At 37.5% G+C, this 17706-nt stretch overlaps 1 protein-coding gene across 1 annotated transcript in view; it reads left to right on the forward strand.

Moving 5' to 3' along the window:
* The window catches only part of LOC144457639 (uncharacterized), a 109668-nt gene extending 107413 nt beyond the window's left edge, over nucleotides 1-2255 (forward strand). The window contains exons 3-4 of the mRNA XM_078155550.1: nucleotides 418-493; nucleotides 2191-2255. Of these exons, the coding sequence (XP_078011676.1) occupies nucleotides 418-493; nucleotides 2191-2255 (141 nt within the window). The remainder of the gene's footprint in view (nucleotides 1-417; nucleotides 494-2190) is intronic.
* The last annotated feature ends 15451 nt before the right edge of the window (nucleotides 2256-17706 follow it).

Consider the following 17706-nt stretch of genomic DNA (forward strand, 5'->3'; position numbering starts at 1 on the left):
GAGCAGTCAGATAGGTAGGAGAAGAACCAGTATAGAGTGGCATTACAGAACCTTAGAGAGAAGAGGGCATCCTATTTTGGCCACCCAGTCAGCAGGGTTAAGAACTTTGAATCATGGTTGCTGTTTCCTTCTTCCTCCCTGAGTGGGGAGGGGACCACTGCCTGGTAGAATGGGAGGAGAGAGTGGAGAATGCCTGCAGGATCTTGTTTACCAAAGGAGGAAAGACTGCCTCAGGGTAGTTCCCTATATCCAGAGATGTCAAAGGATATAGCAGGTAGAGATAATCAGCTCCAGAATTCCATATAACTTTTGTTAAATCTAGGATTATTGAATTTTACATTGGATGGGCACCTCAGAAGTCCAGGCATCTGAGATATCACAGTATCACATTGTGTTGTTCTTCCTTGTGTTTTATAGATGAAAGAACCGGGTAATAAAGCCGACATCCTGACTAAGCCTGACCCAAGAACTTTCTGGAATAACGATGAATCAGGTACTAATGGAAAATCACATTCTGGGCCTGTGTGCACACAGGGATATATTCTATCAGCAGTCCTATGAATGTTGGGGGCAGGGAGGGAGGGAGAGCCAAAGCAGGTGGTTGTGGTTGTCATTTTAAATAGTGTTATGTAAGGAGATTATTTCCTTTTCTAAATCCAGACTGATGAAAATTTAAGACAACAGAAGCCAAATCATACTTTGGGCATTGGCCCAAGATGTTAGTGTTTGTTGGTAAAGTTGGTATTATAGTAGGTGAGATTTATCATCTCATAATGCACAGTGATTCTCTAATCTATGTTTCTTACCACAATGTCACAAAACACTTAACCTAAATTTCAGAGCCTAGCTTTTAGAAAACCTCTCATTTAAAATCCTACTGGTCCATTGGACAAATAAGAAAAATGAAAACAGAAGAAGGTGGCTTCCCAGACTGGACACTAAGAGAAGAAATCATCCCTGTACCCTCATTATTTATGCTCCGGTCCCTTCCTTCTTGGGTACACAGACTATTCATTAAATAAGTGAATAACATCAGATTCACAAATTTTTTAAATATGTTTATGGTTCTTTCCTAAGAAACAGAAATCTAATAGTGGTTGTTCACATCCATATTAGAAACAGAGAAGAGATTTCAAGTTTAATGGATTGCCAGAGTCAAGACTCTCAGATGGGAAATACATTTTTTCTAAAGTATTATTCCATCTAAAAATAATTGAACAGTGGTAATATGAAAAGAAAAAAGACCCAAGATTCAGGTGGGATACATGGTCCAGGACAGACATGGTCCTGCATTATTATGGACCACCTACTTGAAATACTGGTGACTGAATAACTACAGACAGGCAGTGGCCCTGTACAGAAAGACTACAAATTGCTTATCATTTTGTGTAAACAAAAGGCAATCTATTTAATGCGTGCTTTCAGCTCTCTGGTGGCAAATCTCACGAATGTTTTAAAATAATTGTTAATCAGCTGTAGATGTGGCCAATTTCTACTCAGGCTGAAATGACAAAGAAGAGTGACTCTAATCATATTTTGCTAATTGAGGTTCTTATAAACAACTTAACATCTAAACACATAAATGTCAGCTATCATTATTACTAGTGCCAGAGGAGGGCAGAATTTGAAGCAGTTGCAAGAAGGTGCAAAGGAGCCATTTGGAGCTTGATGAAAGAACTATCCCAAAGTAAAGTAGGCTGCCTTGGAAGGTCATGGATCTTTAAGCAGAGACTAGATGACTACTTGTTTGGTGTGCTGTAGAGGGAACTTATGTTCTAATATTGTTTGAAGTAGATGACATCTAGGATCCCTTCCAAATCTGAGATTCTGTGATTTGGAAATGATCAAATACCCCAGTGGCCTTAATCTATTCCTTACACATGAATGACAACATTTGCCATCACATTTCTGAAATGACAGCTTTGTAATTTCTAGACATCTAAGTGCTGTTATGTGTGGTGTCAGTAGTCATTCACCTCAGAAATAAAATAATTAAATTTTAGTAAAGAAGAAATTTTAACTCTAGGCATATTTTTCTTTTGCACTAAAAAAATGTCTGAAGCACTGGTGGCTAGTCTATTCTAGAGAAACAATTTTCTTGACACTACTTTCAAAATGATAAATTGTTGCCATTCTCATGATTCCAAGACGGAATTCTGATAATTTCTCCACATTTTTCCTTTATTTTAGCCCCCACTGAAGCCAGTCAGGAACTGAAAGAAAAAGAAAATAAAGGAATCTGTCAGTCACAATGAGTATGGGAGAACATTACTGAGTGTGATGGCACAGGAACTTGGTTTTCCCAAGTGTTTATACTTTTAAATGTATTTAATTTTTAAAAAGCAACCCTGCCTATAGAGATCTAGACATAAATGGCTATCTAGACTAGCCCCTCAATGACAAAACTATACCAGAAAAATAAGTAAATATCCTTTAAAAATGTCCTGCAAAAGCTATTCTTCTCTGCCCCACCCCATATGGAATTCCTTTTATTCAAAAAATTTTAATGTCATCCTCATTATCAATACATCCCCTTTACCTACCCCTACCAAGAGCTGTTGTTCAGTCATTTTTCAGTTGCATCCAACTCTTCATAACCCCATTTGGGGTTTTCTTGGCAAAGATACTAGAGTAGTTCACCATTTCCTTCTCCAGCTCATTTTTGTACATGAGGAAACTGAGGTAAACAGGGTTAAATGACTTGCCTAGGGTCACACAGGTACTAAATATCTGAGGCCAGATTTGACCTCAGAAAGGTGAGTCTTTCTGACTCCAGACCCTGCACTCTATTCCCTGCACCAACTAGCTGCCTCCTACCAAGAGAGCCATCCCTTGTAACAAAAAATAAAAACAGATGAAGGGGGGAAAAGCAATTCAGCAAAATTAATGGAGACATGAACCAAGTCCAAGAGTTTTTGCAGTGTTCTATGCCAATAGGTCCCCTTTTTTTCAGGGCCCGGCTTGCTCATTATAGTGACACAATATTTGATTTTTGTATTTGCTGTTGTTCTTTCTATTTACATTGCTGTAGCTGTGTATATTGTTTTCCTGGTTCTGCTTATTTCACTTTGCATTAGTTCATGTAAGTCTTCCATGCTTCTCTATAGTCATCATATTCATTACTTGTTATAGCACAGCAGTTTTCCAATGTATTCTTGTACCATAACTTATTTAGCTACTTCTCAATGAGAATATATATTATTTCCAGGTTTTGCTACCACAAAAAAGTAATACTATCAATACTGTGGTATATATGTATTTGATTTCTTTGGAGTATTTGCCCAGCAGTGGGAATTCCAATTCAAAGCACGTGCAGATTTTAATCACTTTCTTAGCACAATTCAAAATTGCTTTCCAAAATGATTTGACCAATTTACCACTGGAGTGGTTGGCCATTTCCTTCTCCAGCTCATTTCCTTCTCCAGCTCATTTCACAGATGACAAAACTGAGGTAAACAAGGTTAAGTGACTTGCCCAGGGTCACACAGCTAGTAAGTGCCTGAAACCAGATTTGAACTCAGGTCTTCCTGACTCTAGGCCTGCTGCTGTCTCTCTCTATCAAAAATTTCAGTGCCCCTTCCTCATAGAAAGGAAAAGGATAAAACACCATGTAATCAGGCAAGTTCCCAGAGATGATTGTAGAAGACCAATCGTTATTTTATTTGAAGAATTTGTAGGCCCAAAGGAAATAATGAGCTCCCATGGGAGGGGAACCTTTGGTCTCAAGGCCACATGTGGCCCTCTATGTCCTCAAGTGGGGCCCTTTGACCAGATCAAAACTTCACACAACAAATTCTTCATTAAGGGAATTTGTTCTGTGGAGTTTGGATTCAGTCAAAGGGCTGAACTTGAGGAACTAGAAGGCCACAGGTTCCCCACCCTTGATAGGCTGTATGGCGTATGCATATCACAGAGAAGAACTGAAGCATTCCTGAAATAGAGTTTGTACCTTTGGGAAGGAAGGATCATATATTCAATCAGGTAATCAGAAACCTAAGGAGGTTAGTTAAAGAGAATTAAGAGCAATCAATTCTCCAGATTTTCCATGAAACAAGATTCTGGCAAACAATGATGATGGTGGTGGTGGTGATGATGATGATGATGATGATGATGATGATGATGATGATGATGATGATGAAGAGGAAGAAGAGGAGGAGCTCTTGCTGTCAACATCAGAGGCTCTAAGGCTTTCATCTTAAGAGTTAGTTGTCATCATAATTAGCAGAAGAAGGCTTGAAAAAGCAGGAGGGAAAACCACAAATACTTTCTAGAATGATGACTTGTACTTCTTTGAAAGTCAAGTTTATGGTGTCAACTAAAGCTGTGATCTCATTAATGTATCTCATCAATGCACATCCAACAGTGCATTCAAGCCTTCTCATCTTATGTGACCCTAGTCTATGCATCCCAGTAGAGACTATGCAGGAACTCTTCCCAATGTATAGAAGGTCTTTCTCTATTTCTCTTGACATTGAGCCCGCTTTCACTATACAATTGATAAATCAATTGACTCTGTCATGACACTCATCTTTCTAATGCTATACTTTACAGCTAGGTACCAATGCATCACCTGAAATGTTCATATTATTTGAATTTCTGCTGCTTATTCCACTGGGCTGAAACCATTTAGTATATTTTACATAATTATAATTTTGAATACTGTGAGTTAGAATATGTACAACCACTTCAAAGGACTGAATATCCACACTAATCAGGACCTAGCTATGTGCCAGTTCTGGCCAGTTTTTGATTGGTAAGTATGCTCATACCCCACACACTTCTCCATTGCCCTTTGGGTGATCCTCAAATTTAATTCTTTGGAGACTGTGGTAACTGCATGACTCATTACAATGAAGCAACACCCAAAGGATATTGTCAATAGTTTCTAGCCATCAAAGGGAGCAAACACACACACATATTTGGTGGCTGGCTTAAAGAAATTTGGAACCTAGCAAAGTAAATTGATATAGTTATAAAATGTTTACCACCATTGGCCCATTAGAATAAAAATAATAAAATCAAGGATAATACTAAATAATACCATTATTAGGACTCACAACCACTTTTATTCAATTTAGTAAACATTTATTAAGTTTTTGCTATATTCAAGACATTGTGTGAGGACCTGGGGATATAAGACAAAAAGGAAACAGCCCATGAATCGAAAAGCTTCCCTTCTGGGGGTGGGCCATGAAGGGAAGGAGAGAGAAAACCATAAAATGAAATTTAAGAAAAAATTTTCCCATGATTCTAAGCACATAGGGTAAGAGAAGTAGTGTTTGAAGAAGGAGATGCACCTTAGAGGTTCATCACGTGGACCCTAATAAATGTTATTTGACCCTTAAAAATTTGTTTGTATTGTCCCTTCATCTCCCACTCCCCAGTGATACTTGAATATTCCTGGTATCCAGGGAGATGGTGAATTGAAAAGGAAAACCTGAATGGAACATGGAGACTAATATTGAGAGTGTGGTGGTAGTAAGAAAAGGAAACTGAACTTCAAGGTAAAAAGACCTGAGTCAGAGTTCTGTTTCTAGACTTGGGTTCACAGGACCACAAATTTAGAGGAAAAAAGTCCCTTTTTAGTCATAGAATCCAACCCCCTCATTTTGCAGATGAGGAAACTCAGGAATAAAAGAGATGAAATGCCTTGCCCAATGTCCCACAGCTAGGAAGTATTAAAGGTAGAATTCAGAACTAGGCTCTCTTCTAACTCCAAGGCAAGCAGATTTTCCCCTATGTCACCTTCTCTTCACACCCAGAAAAAATATTTTATTGATTCCTCAGTTTCATTTTATATTTGCTGTTTTGTAACTTTTTAGCTGTGGGACCTAATAATAGTTTTAGCTAGTCAATATTTTGAAATGTTTAGCTAGTCAATATTTAGAAATTATATATTCTAATGAACCAGTGACTGTAAAAAAAATAGCTATGAACATGTATGAGTTTCAAATATTAATTATAAGGCATAAAATGACAGCCATAACTAGTAAAAAAAAGTTTTCCTGGAGAACAGACTGACCTATCTCTCAAAGCCAGTGTGAATTTCATAAATTTAGACAATTCAGCCCATACCCTAAATATGGTAGAGTATCTTTCCCTCATCATTTCAGCATGCTAACATTTTTTTTCAAAAGCATTCGATTTCTCCCTCTTTTGTTAGGTGCCAACTTGTGCTAAAGTGACTTTACTGTTATCTTTTTTAACATGCAAATTACTGTCCTGAAAAGGGCCTTCTTTAAGAAGACAGTCTTTTTGTCATGGGGTGCACTCCATTACTTTACTTCTTTTCACATTCTCAGGCAATAATTAGAATAAAATTATGCCACCATTTTCTTTGCAGAATATGTTCAGGTGAGTGGAATATTTCCAGGTGTACCCCCTCCACAGTCTGCAAAGTACATTTTGCTCATTTGATTTTCTGTGCAGTTATTTGAAGCAGTTAAATAAGGCTGTTCTTTGGAGGGAAATCATGATAGACCTGTAGATTGAAGCAGCTCATCTCTTTGTTACGAGGGGAACATTGGTTGAATAAAGCTAGTTCAAACAAGAAACCCAAGAAGGTTAAACTGGGCTGAAGAACAATGGGATTTGGGAGCAACTCAGATCTGGTAACATTATGGGGACTAGAACCTTCAGTTTTCATAAGAGGTGAGAAATCAGTAAACATTTTCTTTCCCTTCTAAGCCCTGGCACTTATGTGGGAAAAGGAGAGAGAAGGGAGGGAGGGAGTAGAAAGAAAGAGCTATGATTACTCATGTAGTATTTGCTTCCAAAGTGTTTGTTAAATTACACTGATAAGGAACATAGATTGTTAGTAACTTTGAGGTAAACAGTGTCATCTTTTGTACATTCTAGGAGTTGACCGTTTTAACAGGTCACTGAAAGGTTCTACTCTTGCTTTGTTCTACTTAGTACATCTCTTTATCTTTTGTTATCTCTATGTACTTCTGCAGTATCTCAGTTTTAGTCTTTGAAACCTTGGCTATTAGCTTTTATATACCTTTGTCTTTCTAGAAGTGACACTATATTGGTTCTGAACAGCTAGTTAAATTGTCATCTCAAGGTAGGATGAGTTTGCCCACCCCAGTGCTGGCTCTTTCCTTGAAAAGGTTTGATTAAGTTAAGCAATAAATAGTTTGCTTTGCCACCTCCTGGGTTGCACATGGGTGCCTATTTCAAGTGCTGCTATGCTGGAAAATATTTCATCTTTACAAACTGCACTTTCACATGAATCCTCCTTTTCAATGGCTGAAGAACATTCTTTTGTAGTTTGGTAGATTTCAAGCTAGAAGGAACTTCTGAGAGCATCCAGTCCAAACTTCTTTTTCAACTGAGGAAACAGGCTGAGAGGTCAAGTGACTTGCCCAGGGTCACATAGGCAGCAATTAGTAGAGTCAGGATTTCAGCCATGATTCCTCTTGCTTTCTCTGTGTACAGAAGGGAGGGCGCCCCAGTGAAAGCGGCAAAAGCTTAAGATACGCTAAGGCTAAAAGACAGAGATTTTGATAAAGAAGAAGAAAAGCCTTCAGATGCCTCCCTTATCAATGTACTGCCTCATTCCCCACATTTGGCTTTTCCAAACCTTTTTCACTCCTCCTCAAACCTCCCATGGCTCCTCCTTCCTCCACTCTCTTAGGTTTTTCTCTTTGTTGCAAAGGTAGAACAGAGTCAACCTATCACACTAAATAGGCGAGATGATTCTGTGTTCTGAATCCTGGCCACCTTCCATCTCTCACAGCAGTAAAAAACCCATGGGAAAAAAAAATAACCTAGCCCCTTTTTGCACCCTGCCGTATACTCCAATACAGTGACACTTGCCTCCTGGCAGTTCCACAAAGAAGACCCTCCATCTCTCAGCTCCAGGAATTTTCTCTGGCTGTCTCCCATGTTTAGAATGCTCTCCTTCTGGACTCCAACTACTTACTTCCCTGGTTTTATTTCATTTTACATCAATTCATACAGTTTTCCCAAACTTTTCTGAAATCTTCGTATTCGTCATTTCTTAGAGCCAGAAATATTCAGTTGCATTCAGGTATCCAATGTTTTTTGTTAAGCAGCCACTTTTCTCAAGGCACTGAAAGAAGGCCTATTGTCTTCCTTTTTTTTTCTTTTTCTCAAAATGAACACCAATTTTTACATTTGGGAGGAAAAGTCATTTTGTTACCAAAATCAGATTAATGTAGAACAAAATGTCAAAACATTCTTCTTTTTACATGGAAACTTTCTACCTGGAAAATTTTCTACCCGTGGTTTCATGCTAGATTTTAGCTCTTAAGGTTTTAAACTTTCATTCTCAGATTATGAATTATTTTCAGCCCAAATCCCTAGAACCACAAAAGTAGGTTATCACTTCAAGTGGGATATCTACATTTGCTCCAGGGCAAATAGTGTTTTAACAAGGAACCACTTCATTTGGACACAGGGGTATACCCCAGAGGCCAATATAACTTGAAACCACCCATGCTTGGTGAGGACCAAGAAAGGACAAAGGTAGAACAGAGCCAATCCATCACCCTAAATAAGTGAGGTGATTCTGTGTTCTGAATCCCGGCCTCTCACAGGGTGAATCCCTCTCACAGCAGTAAAAAGCCTATGCAAACTAAAACAAAACCAGCCAACCAAACAAACAAAAACCTAGCCCCTTTGGGGTAACTTTAGGCTAGAGCTACTAGAGGCCTCAACAAAAGCTGTATCACTAAAACTTTTAATCGGTACATCTATGTGGACTCCTATTCACTGCTGCTCTAATGGGATGTTAATATCATCATAAAAACATTTCTACTGCCTCATGCACAATTGTCTCAGACAGACCCATGTGGGAACCCAAGGAGTTTATTTGAATAACACACTTGCATGAGTAGGTGGAAGAAAGGAAGGAGGAGAGGAGGGAGGGAGGGAACAAAGAGAGGGAGTGAAGGGAGAGGGAAATGAAGAAGGAGAGAAAGAGAGGAAAGAAGAAAGGAAGAACAGACAGATAATTCTGCAAGAAGGGAAACAGGAGTACACTTTCACCCTCTCACTATGTGAATCATACCAAAGGCTTAATCCATGTCTTGTAGCATACTTTTCCTGACAAATATTTTAATACAATTCAGGGTATTGTTGTCACTTAATGAATCCATTTTCTGTATTCAGACTATCATTTCTTTTCCTCCACATAGAAGCTTTTGTTCATTTTCTGTTTCCCTAATTCACTTTTCATTGTCTCCAACTTAAAATAGAAAAAGGAATGACCCAATCAGCCCCTTATTTCTCCAGCATTATTTCTTTTTAATAACTAGACCCATGTCAGAATTGGCCAGTGATGTTCAAACCTGTGAAGTAGTAGAAGTTTGTCTTGAAAGGCCTACCACCTCCACCCCCCTACCCTCCCCATCCAAGTTTTTCTCCTTGCTCTTAATTCCCTCTCCCTTCATATTAGCAGCAAGTACTTTGTGTCCTAGAATTCTCAGGTTGCTTCAGATCTACCCAGAGGCCTCCAGTACAGAGACAGACCTGCCCTTCTCCATTGATTGATATCTCCAGATTCTACACTCTCCTCTGTGATGACTTACCTCTTCTAAATCCCCTTCCCTCAGAGCTCTACCCTCTAATTTCTAAGGAGATTTTTAATGTGCTAAATTGGTAATGGTTTTTAAAGTGCTATCTCACCAGGGGTCACTCAACCCAAGAGAATGAATCATTAATGTTAGACTGGAGGCAGGTCTATAGGATGATATCTTTAGGGAGCAGAAGGAAGGGCTGAGCAAAGAGAAAAAAGTTTCCTGCGACCTTTGAATCATACCTTACAGGCATATGATGCCTACTACATTTATTAAGGCAGTAGAGAGATATTAGATTTAGTCTGTGTAATTTCAGAGAACAGAACTGGCATTAAAGAAATTCTATGACTTTATCAGTTGTCTGGAATCAGATTTAGACTCAGTCTAAGAAATAACTTTCTCCTAATTGAACTATCCAAAAATGAAAGAGGCTGCTCAGAAAATAGCAAATTTCTCTGGTGTGACACTTCTCAAAGAGTGAGCTATAAAATGCTATTATGTTACTACATATAAAAGAAAACTCATAAATTATTTTATTTAATATAAATTTCACTTACCTAGCATGTGTAACAAGGTAAGTATATTATTTGAAAAAAGAAACAAAGTGTGCTTATTATGAGTAAGCACTAACCTCAAACAAATCAGACCTTGGACTTATAAAGAATATAGGGGGTGAGATTTTTGTTTGTTGGTTTTGGTTTTTTTGCCAGGCAATGGGGTTAAGTGACTTGCCCAGGGTCACACAGCTAGTAAGTATCAAGTGTCTGAGGCCAGATTTGAACTTGGGTCCTCCTGACTCCAAGGCCAGTGGTCTATCCACCACCACCTAGCTGCCCCAGGGTGAGATGTTTTGCTGAGAGAAAGGGGGAAAGGGGCATAAGAAGCCTAAAGAGAAAAGAGGAAATTTGGAACAGCCACTTTACAGTGTGATAATCATTCATGGAAGAATAAAAGGGTTGTTGTGAGAATTAATGGTCCAGTTGAAATCAGATAAATTGAATTCATAGTGGAGCCAGTTGGCCTGACTAGGTAACTTCCTTTAGTGGTATATGAAGAGGAATAGAGAAGATATAGATGATGGAAGTAATCTAAGATTAGAGTTTGGCAGGGCATGAATAGTAATAGGACAAGGGAGCAAGAGATTCAAGAATAAAGGAGAGAGTAGAGTTGAACTTAATTACCGTGGGGCTAAGACTACAAAGGGAGAAAAGTGAGGCCCAGGCAAGGTATTGATGGGTTGGGAGCACAAGGTGAGAGTGGAGGGCTGTGGGTAAGTCATAAAGAGATATTAAGAGGGATGAAGTAGAGGGAAAGATGGAAAGAAAGGAGGTTGCGGTTAGACATGGGAACTGAGAGTTCTGGACTATGGATCACTAATGGGTTATATGGCAAGATCAAAAGTATGAACAAGCCTGCGTGGTTGAAGTGAAATGAAGGTTTAAGTCATCTGAGTTGAAGAGACTGATGAAATGAGAAGCCATGTATTTTGAGGAGATATCAACATGTGTATTGAAGTCCCTAATTATGGTGGTGAGGGTAGGGAGAGAGAAGAAGACAAAGGAGGGAGGATGACCTGAGTGGGTAACCACAATGAGGCTTTAAATATGATGATTTAGACAGAATCAGTCTTTCATGGGAAGAGAGGAGAGGTTCCTGAGTGATGGCAACATAGTGAAGGTCTGAAAGTTTCCATGAAGATGAAATTATGATTTTACCATTCAAAAGTTAAGGGAACCAACAAGGAGAACTACTGTTCCATATCTGAATCTCACGGTCAAAGAGGAATTGCCTAACGGGATAGAAATGATAGGCACTTTGTTGGAGGAAGTAACTACTCAATATTAGAATTCATGATGCAAAAGAATAGAAAGCCAGACATAGTCTGCTATGCATTCTATATCTTAGGAGAAAAAACTGAGAAAGGGTAAGTGGCATTACATCACCCCAAAATCAGAATAATTCAATGTATCATCCCCCAGAATTCACAAAGACAATCTCATTCTTTAATAGAAGGTCCTTGAAAATCTAGGGAGTTGAGTGTGTAGTTTACTCACTTTCTTCTTTCTGTGTCTTTACTCCACTTATTGGGGCAGATAGGACAGAATGCTTAGACATAGTAAATCATGATTTGACTGGGCGTGTTCCCTTGGTTTCCTAATATTGACCTATGGACTATACAGCTAGAAGAATAGAGTACCAGTATCCCAGAAGCTCAGTAATGCACCTAATTTGAGCAAAGAGTAATTCCAGTCTTACAAATGCATACACTGTTCCATTCACACTTTATAGGGCACATATTCTAGATCTTAAAAGGTAAAATAGGGTTGAGTATATAATTGTTACTGATCTATGAGTATTATTGGATCCACTTCTTGTTTTTTTTCCTTGCCACATGAAGTTAATCTTTTGTCCTATTCTGTTATCTGTGCAACTAGACAGAATGGTGATAACCATCTTGGGAATATAGAGATAAAAAATGTCATCATTTCTAAGCGAGGATTTGTAGAGAAAAAAATATACAATTTCACATGACTCAACCAAACCTTTCTAACCTCAAGGGATTATGGGAGGATCCAAGTTCAAGGCTTGAGATTTATTCTGGCTTGAGGCAAAACATCAGTTCTAAACCCCTCTGTTAACAGAAAGTTAAAGACATACTCACCTAGAGTCTGTTGTATTTGCCAGAGATAAGTTGAACAAATTTGATTATTTTGACAGTAGTGTTTGTCTAGGGGCTAGATTTGGCTCGCTATTAGGTATTAACCTGGGCAAACTGACTTGTTTAGATCTCTGTAACACAAATCAATGGGAAATAAAATCCCTTTGCATCAATGGTGGAGCCCTTATGCCCTTTTGTCTCCCTTTGTTCTTTCTTTTTTTATGTATAGAAATATTTATTACAAAGATTTTTTTACAACAAAGTAAATTACATGGTCATATTGTAGGGAAATGGAAAAGGAAGAAGGAAAAGATTAAACATTAACACATTAAAAAGGAAGAAAGTGCTCATAGCAACATATTGCAGTCTCCATGAAAATGCATAAATGGCTAATGCAAAGTACATACTCAGTAATGACTGGTAAACCTTAGAAAGCAAAATGCAAAAGTTCTTTATTTTTTTCTAAAGACATTTAAATAGAACACATTTATGAACCCATTCTTACTATACAACTATTTTAAAATAGTTTCTGGCTACAAAAGGGTGCAGATATAATTACCTTACCAAAAGTCTACTTAAAAGCAAGTCAGATGGTTTCTAAAGAAGAAGAAGAAGAAGAAGAAGAAGAAGAAGAAGAAGAAGAAGAAGAAGAAGAAGAAGAAGAAGAAGAAGAAGAAGAAGAAGGAAAGAAGAAGAAGAAAAGAAGAAGAAGAAAGAAGAAGAAGAAGAAAGAAGAAGAAGAAGAAGAAGAAGAAGAAGAAGAAGAAGAAGAAGAAAAGAAAAAGAAAATTTGCCAGTTTATTCTTCAGACTTTACATTGAACTCACCAGGTTTAAGGCTCTCATAATACAAGATCACAGATTTGATTTGATTCAGAGGCAGGAGTAAAATTCAGATATATCCCTCTCATGTTCATTTCTAGCTTCTACTTTATATAATCTAGTTATTGCCATACGAAGACTACTTCCAGCATGTCTTGCATCTTTATGTAAACATGGTTATAATGCTATGTTACAACTACATCTGTGTCTTATATGCTAGTTTATTATATGAAGTGCTATATATATGTAATACATTTTGCTCTATTCTATACCATGTGGCAATAATATAAATATATGTGCTTTCCCAAATTCAGCCAAAATATCCATGGCAAGAAAGTGTTGGATGAGCATCAAAACTTTCCATGCATCCCTCAAATACTCCCCATCATAGAATAATACTGAGACCAGGTTAACAAACTCCAAATTTCTTGGTTGGAGAAGAAATTATTTTAATAACTGTATTTAAATGGTGGGGATAAGATACAAAGAACATGAGGCTAACCTTACTCAAAAAGGTTGCATCCAATTCTAAGCCTCTACAATGCTTAGAAAAATAATAGAGTTTGTAAGTTTTCATTTCAGTCAGAAATCCTCGAGGTAACTGGTGTGTACGTGTGTGTTTAACAGTATGGTTCTATTAAGTAGCATATCACAAAGAGCTACATTTGTGGCATAGATCCCCAAATGACAAGAGAATCTGAACATTTTGGAGGTAGAGGGCAAGAAATTTTGTCTTTATTAAGGATCACTAAGCCAATTAGAAAATGATTCCGAGGAACTTAACAAATGGCCTGTTGAAAGTACTGTGTAATAATAGTGAACATTTGTATAGCACTTTAAGGTTTGCAAAGAACTTTACCTAAGCAATTTCTTTTTGCTCTTTGGAACCTTGGAGATTGTGTAATTCAACCCTCTTATCTAACAGATGAGGAAATGAGCTCTAGAGAGAGAGTAAGGGACTTACTCAGTTCCCACAATTAAGGAGCAGGAGAGACAGAAATAGAACCCAGGTTTTGACTCTCAGTCCAATGTTCTGATCATTCTAGCTTTATGATTATTTATCATAAGTGAATAAACTCAAATTTAATTTAATATATAAATATACCTACTATGCAATATTATATACTATATTTGTAATGTATATGGTTATCTCACCTATATTATATGTAGCTATATTATATACTATAAAATACATGTATGTATTCACATATTTTTCCATAGATAGATCTGTAGAATAGAGCAATGTAAGTGGACATTTTATGCACATAAAACAAGGTCTTGGTTGATACTTTTCCATTTACAGTAACTTGAATATCATTCATCCGTGACTTTGAAATTAGGCTTTCCAATAATTAGCTAAACCTCAATAACACTTTCATAATCAGTGAGATTTAGCTATTATGTGCAGATAATGTTTGAAATGGACATGAAATAGAAGGTGTTTATGCTGAATTTCAGTTAAAACCATCTTAAGCTAAAACAAATCATTGGAAAAATACCATGGTTGCAAGGTCTGGAGACAGACATTCCTCTGAAATTGCCCTTTTATTATCCCAGATGCTTCAGCCTGGCTGGAAAGGTCAAAAGTTTTGTGAATACTGTTTGAATAAAAAAAGTTAAGCCTTATTGGCGTTTTCCTACAAACCAAACTACTCTAGAACCATTTAAGAAGAGTATTTTTTTCAAATACAAAGACAGACAAATAGATTTTATGTGTTCACACAATAGGATATAGCTTCTTCATTACTGTCACCCAGTAACCAGAAAGAATTTGAGACAAAGTTCAGCTATTTTCTTTCAATTAAGGGAAGCTATGTTGTACAGTAGATTAAGTTCTTAGTCTGGAGTCAGAAAGACTCAAATTGAAATTTGACCTCAGACATTTACTAGCTATGTGGTCCTGAAGCAGTCACTTAACTTCTGCCTATTTCCATAAAACTATAAAATAGCACCTATCTCATAGGTTTGTTGTGAGGATCAAAGGAAATAATATTTGTAAAGTGCCCGTCACAGGGCCTACCACCTGGTGGGTGCTTAATAAATGCTTTTTCCTTATGCTCCTTCTCCTCAATTGCATTGAAATAATAAACTCTTAGGACTGGAAAGTTCTTCTGAGGCTAAGTCCATTACTCTAGAGGACTTTGGGTTGGACCAGACTCCAACTATGTCAGAAACCTAAGCAATCTTATTACCCATTTCTTTAGTCTTCAGAAACAGAGATTCCCTAGGTTTTCCTTCATAAAATGTTCTAGTACCTAGTGAATACAGCATAACCATTTCCTCATTATTATAGTGGTATTTCCCCACCTATCCTGTCACTCAGAAGACTGAGGTTTATTCCCTAACGGGAGGGGTTATATGTGGGAGGTAGATACGTGGCTCAATGGAGAGAGTACAACACTGGAGTTGAAAAGACTCCTCTTCCCAAGTTCAAATCTGGCCTTAGACACTTACTACTGTGTGACCCTGTGCAAGTCACTTTACTCTGCTTACCTCAGTTTCCTCATCTATAAAATGAGATGGAGAAGGAAATGGCAAACCATTCCAGCATCTTTGCCAAGAAAACCCCAAATGTAGTCATGAAGAGTTGGATGAAAAATGAAACAGAATAGAGCATGATTTGTCTGTTCCCTGAAAATATGAAAAAATTCATAAAATACACACATGAAGTAGGAAGCCAAAAATTGGAGAACAAGAAGCAACAAGTGCCCACCTCCTTGTTTCATGATGGAATCACAGGATTCTGGATTAAGAGTTGAAAGAGATCATCTAGTTCCTTATTTTACAGATGAAGAGATTGAGGGTCAGAGACAAGATATGACTTGCTTTCAATCACCAAGGTCATATTTCACTGCCTTCATGATCACATCAATGCACATATTCCTTCCATTGGGGCTGGTTATAACCCAACCCTGCCTTCCCATCCATGTTTCTTGTCCCTTTTCTCCCAAAGATCTTTCACAGAATCTGTACCCAATGTCTAGGAATCTTCTCTAGGTCTTTAAAAAAAAATGTCAGGGGTGCCAGTGCAGCCCTCAAGGCTGTCAGGGGAAAAAAAAAAAACACTTGTTTGGTAATAATTCCCTGACTCGTTTGAGAATTACCTGTATTTCTTTGAACAGCAGGCTTAGTAAGCACCTTAATGGGCTGGAAAAAATACTCATTTTTCCCCATTAAGACCCCTGAAAATGAATGGCTTATTGTAATCCTCCTAATGAGTTGATTCTCTGCCTATCCCAATCCTGCCACTATCATAACATAATAGAATGATGTCTTCCAAAAATAGCACATCCTTTTTTAAAAAATGGAACTTGATAGTTTCCCAATCTGTTTTAAGCAACAGAGGAAAGTGGAGTTGTGGCATTCACATTGTCCAGGTGAAGAGACTAAATCAAAGTTTGTAGTATGCATTGTTTACATTAATTTCCTGAATAGTTTTTCTGTTTAAATTATTTTTGTCAATTAGAAGCATTTTTCTCCTTCTAATCTACCTTCCTCCATTGAGAAGGAAAAGAAGGAAAACAAAACCTTTGTAACAAATACTATATAGTTTTTCAAAGGCAATTCTGAGGAAACAGATCCTATGTAAATTATGTAAATTGGAATTCTTTCATTTTTGGGGCAACTACAAGGTTCCTGCTGGGATTATTACTCTTGGCTGGTAGAGAGAAGGAGGAAACTTTTTGAGTTTTAAGCCATTAAATTCCCAGAACTGATGTTTGTCAATGGGACAATAACAAAGAAGATTAGAGATGAGTTATTCTGTGATCCAAATAATCCAATCCCATAAAATCATGAGATAGCCAGATATGAATTTTATAAGAAAGGTGCCTTTTGTATCATAAAATACTGGCAAGAGGAATCGGGTTCTATCATTAAACAGTATTATTCTGTAAGCTTTAGGGTAAACCAGAGCCTAAAATAGGAATTGACTATTGTAAGAAACTTCAAATGAAACTATTATGTTCTAACCTTTACTGCAGATGGAGCTGCTTCTTTGTTACATAAGCAAGTGTAGCATGCATAGGATATATAATTCAGTATATCTTACATGCTACAGGACAATCTTTACATTTACGGACTATGAAAAGAACAGTCTCTTCCAGTACATGCATTTGTCACAGCTAGGGAATAACATCATTGTCACTTTCAACATGTATAATGTCACTAAATATATACATTTGTCTTTAGAGGATACACACTTATTGGTCAGGATATTACCTTCATTTAAACCATCATGACTTAATACTCCAAACCATGTGTGATCTCATCTCATCTACTCCTTTCCATGCTAGAAACTCTTCTCCATGTCTTCCCATAAATACTGCATAAAGGATCTGTCATCTATCATCCTGACGTCTTTTCTTTAAACTTTTGGCATATTCTCTCTCCTCTCTCTCTCTCTCTCTCTCTCTCTCTCTCTCTCTCTCTCTCTCTCTCTTCTTCTCTCTCTCTTCTCTCTCTCTCTCTCTCTCTCTCTCTCTCTCCCCCCTCCCCCCCCAATGGTATATTTCCTGGATGATGTATTTCTTTAATGAAAGTCATTGTTGTAATGTATTACATCTGCCATGTAGATCTGTTTCCTTTTGGGTCACTCATAATTTTCATTCTTCAGAGATCATGGCATACCTGTGTCTTAATGAAAGGAAAGATTTCATTTTTGCCAATCACTACTATTATT

Source organism: Phascolarctos cinereus, unplaced genomic scaffold (genome assembly GCF_003287225.1).
Source record: "Phascolarctos cinereus isolate Bilbo 61053 unplaced genomic scaffold, phaCin_HiC Scaffold_5;HRSCAF=322, whole genome shotgun sequence".
In the NCBI taxonomy this organism is placed as follows: Eukaryota; Metazoa; Chordata; class Mammalia; order Diprotodontia; family Phascolarctidae; genus Phascolarctos; species Phascolarctos cinereus.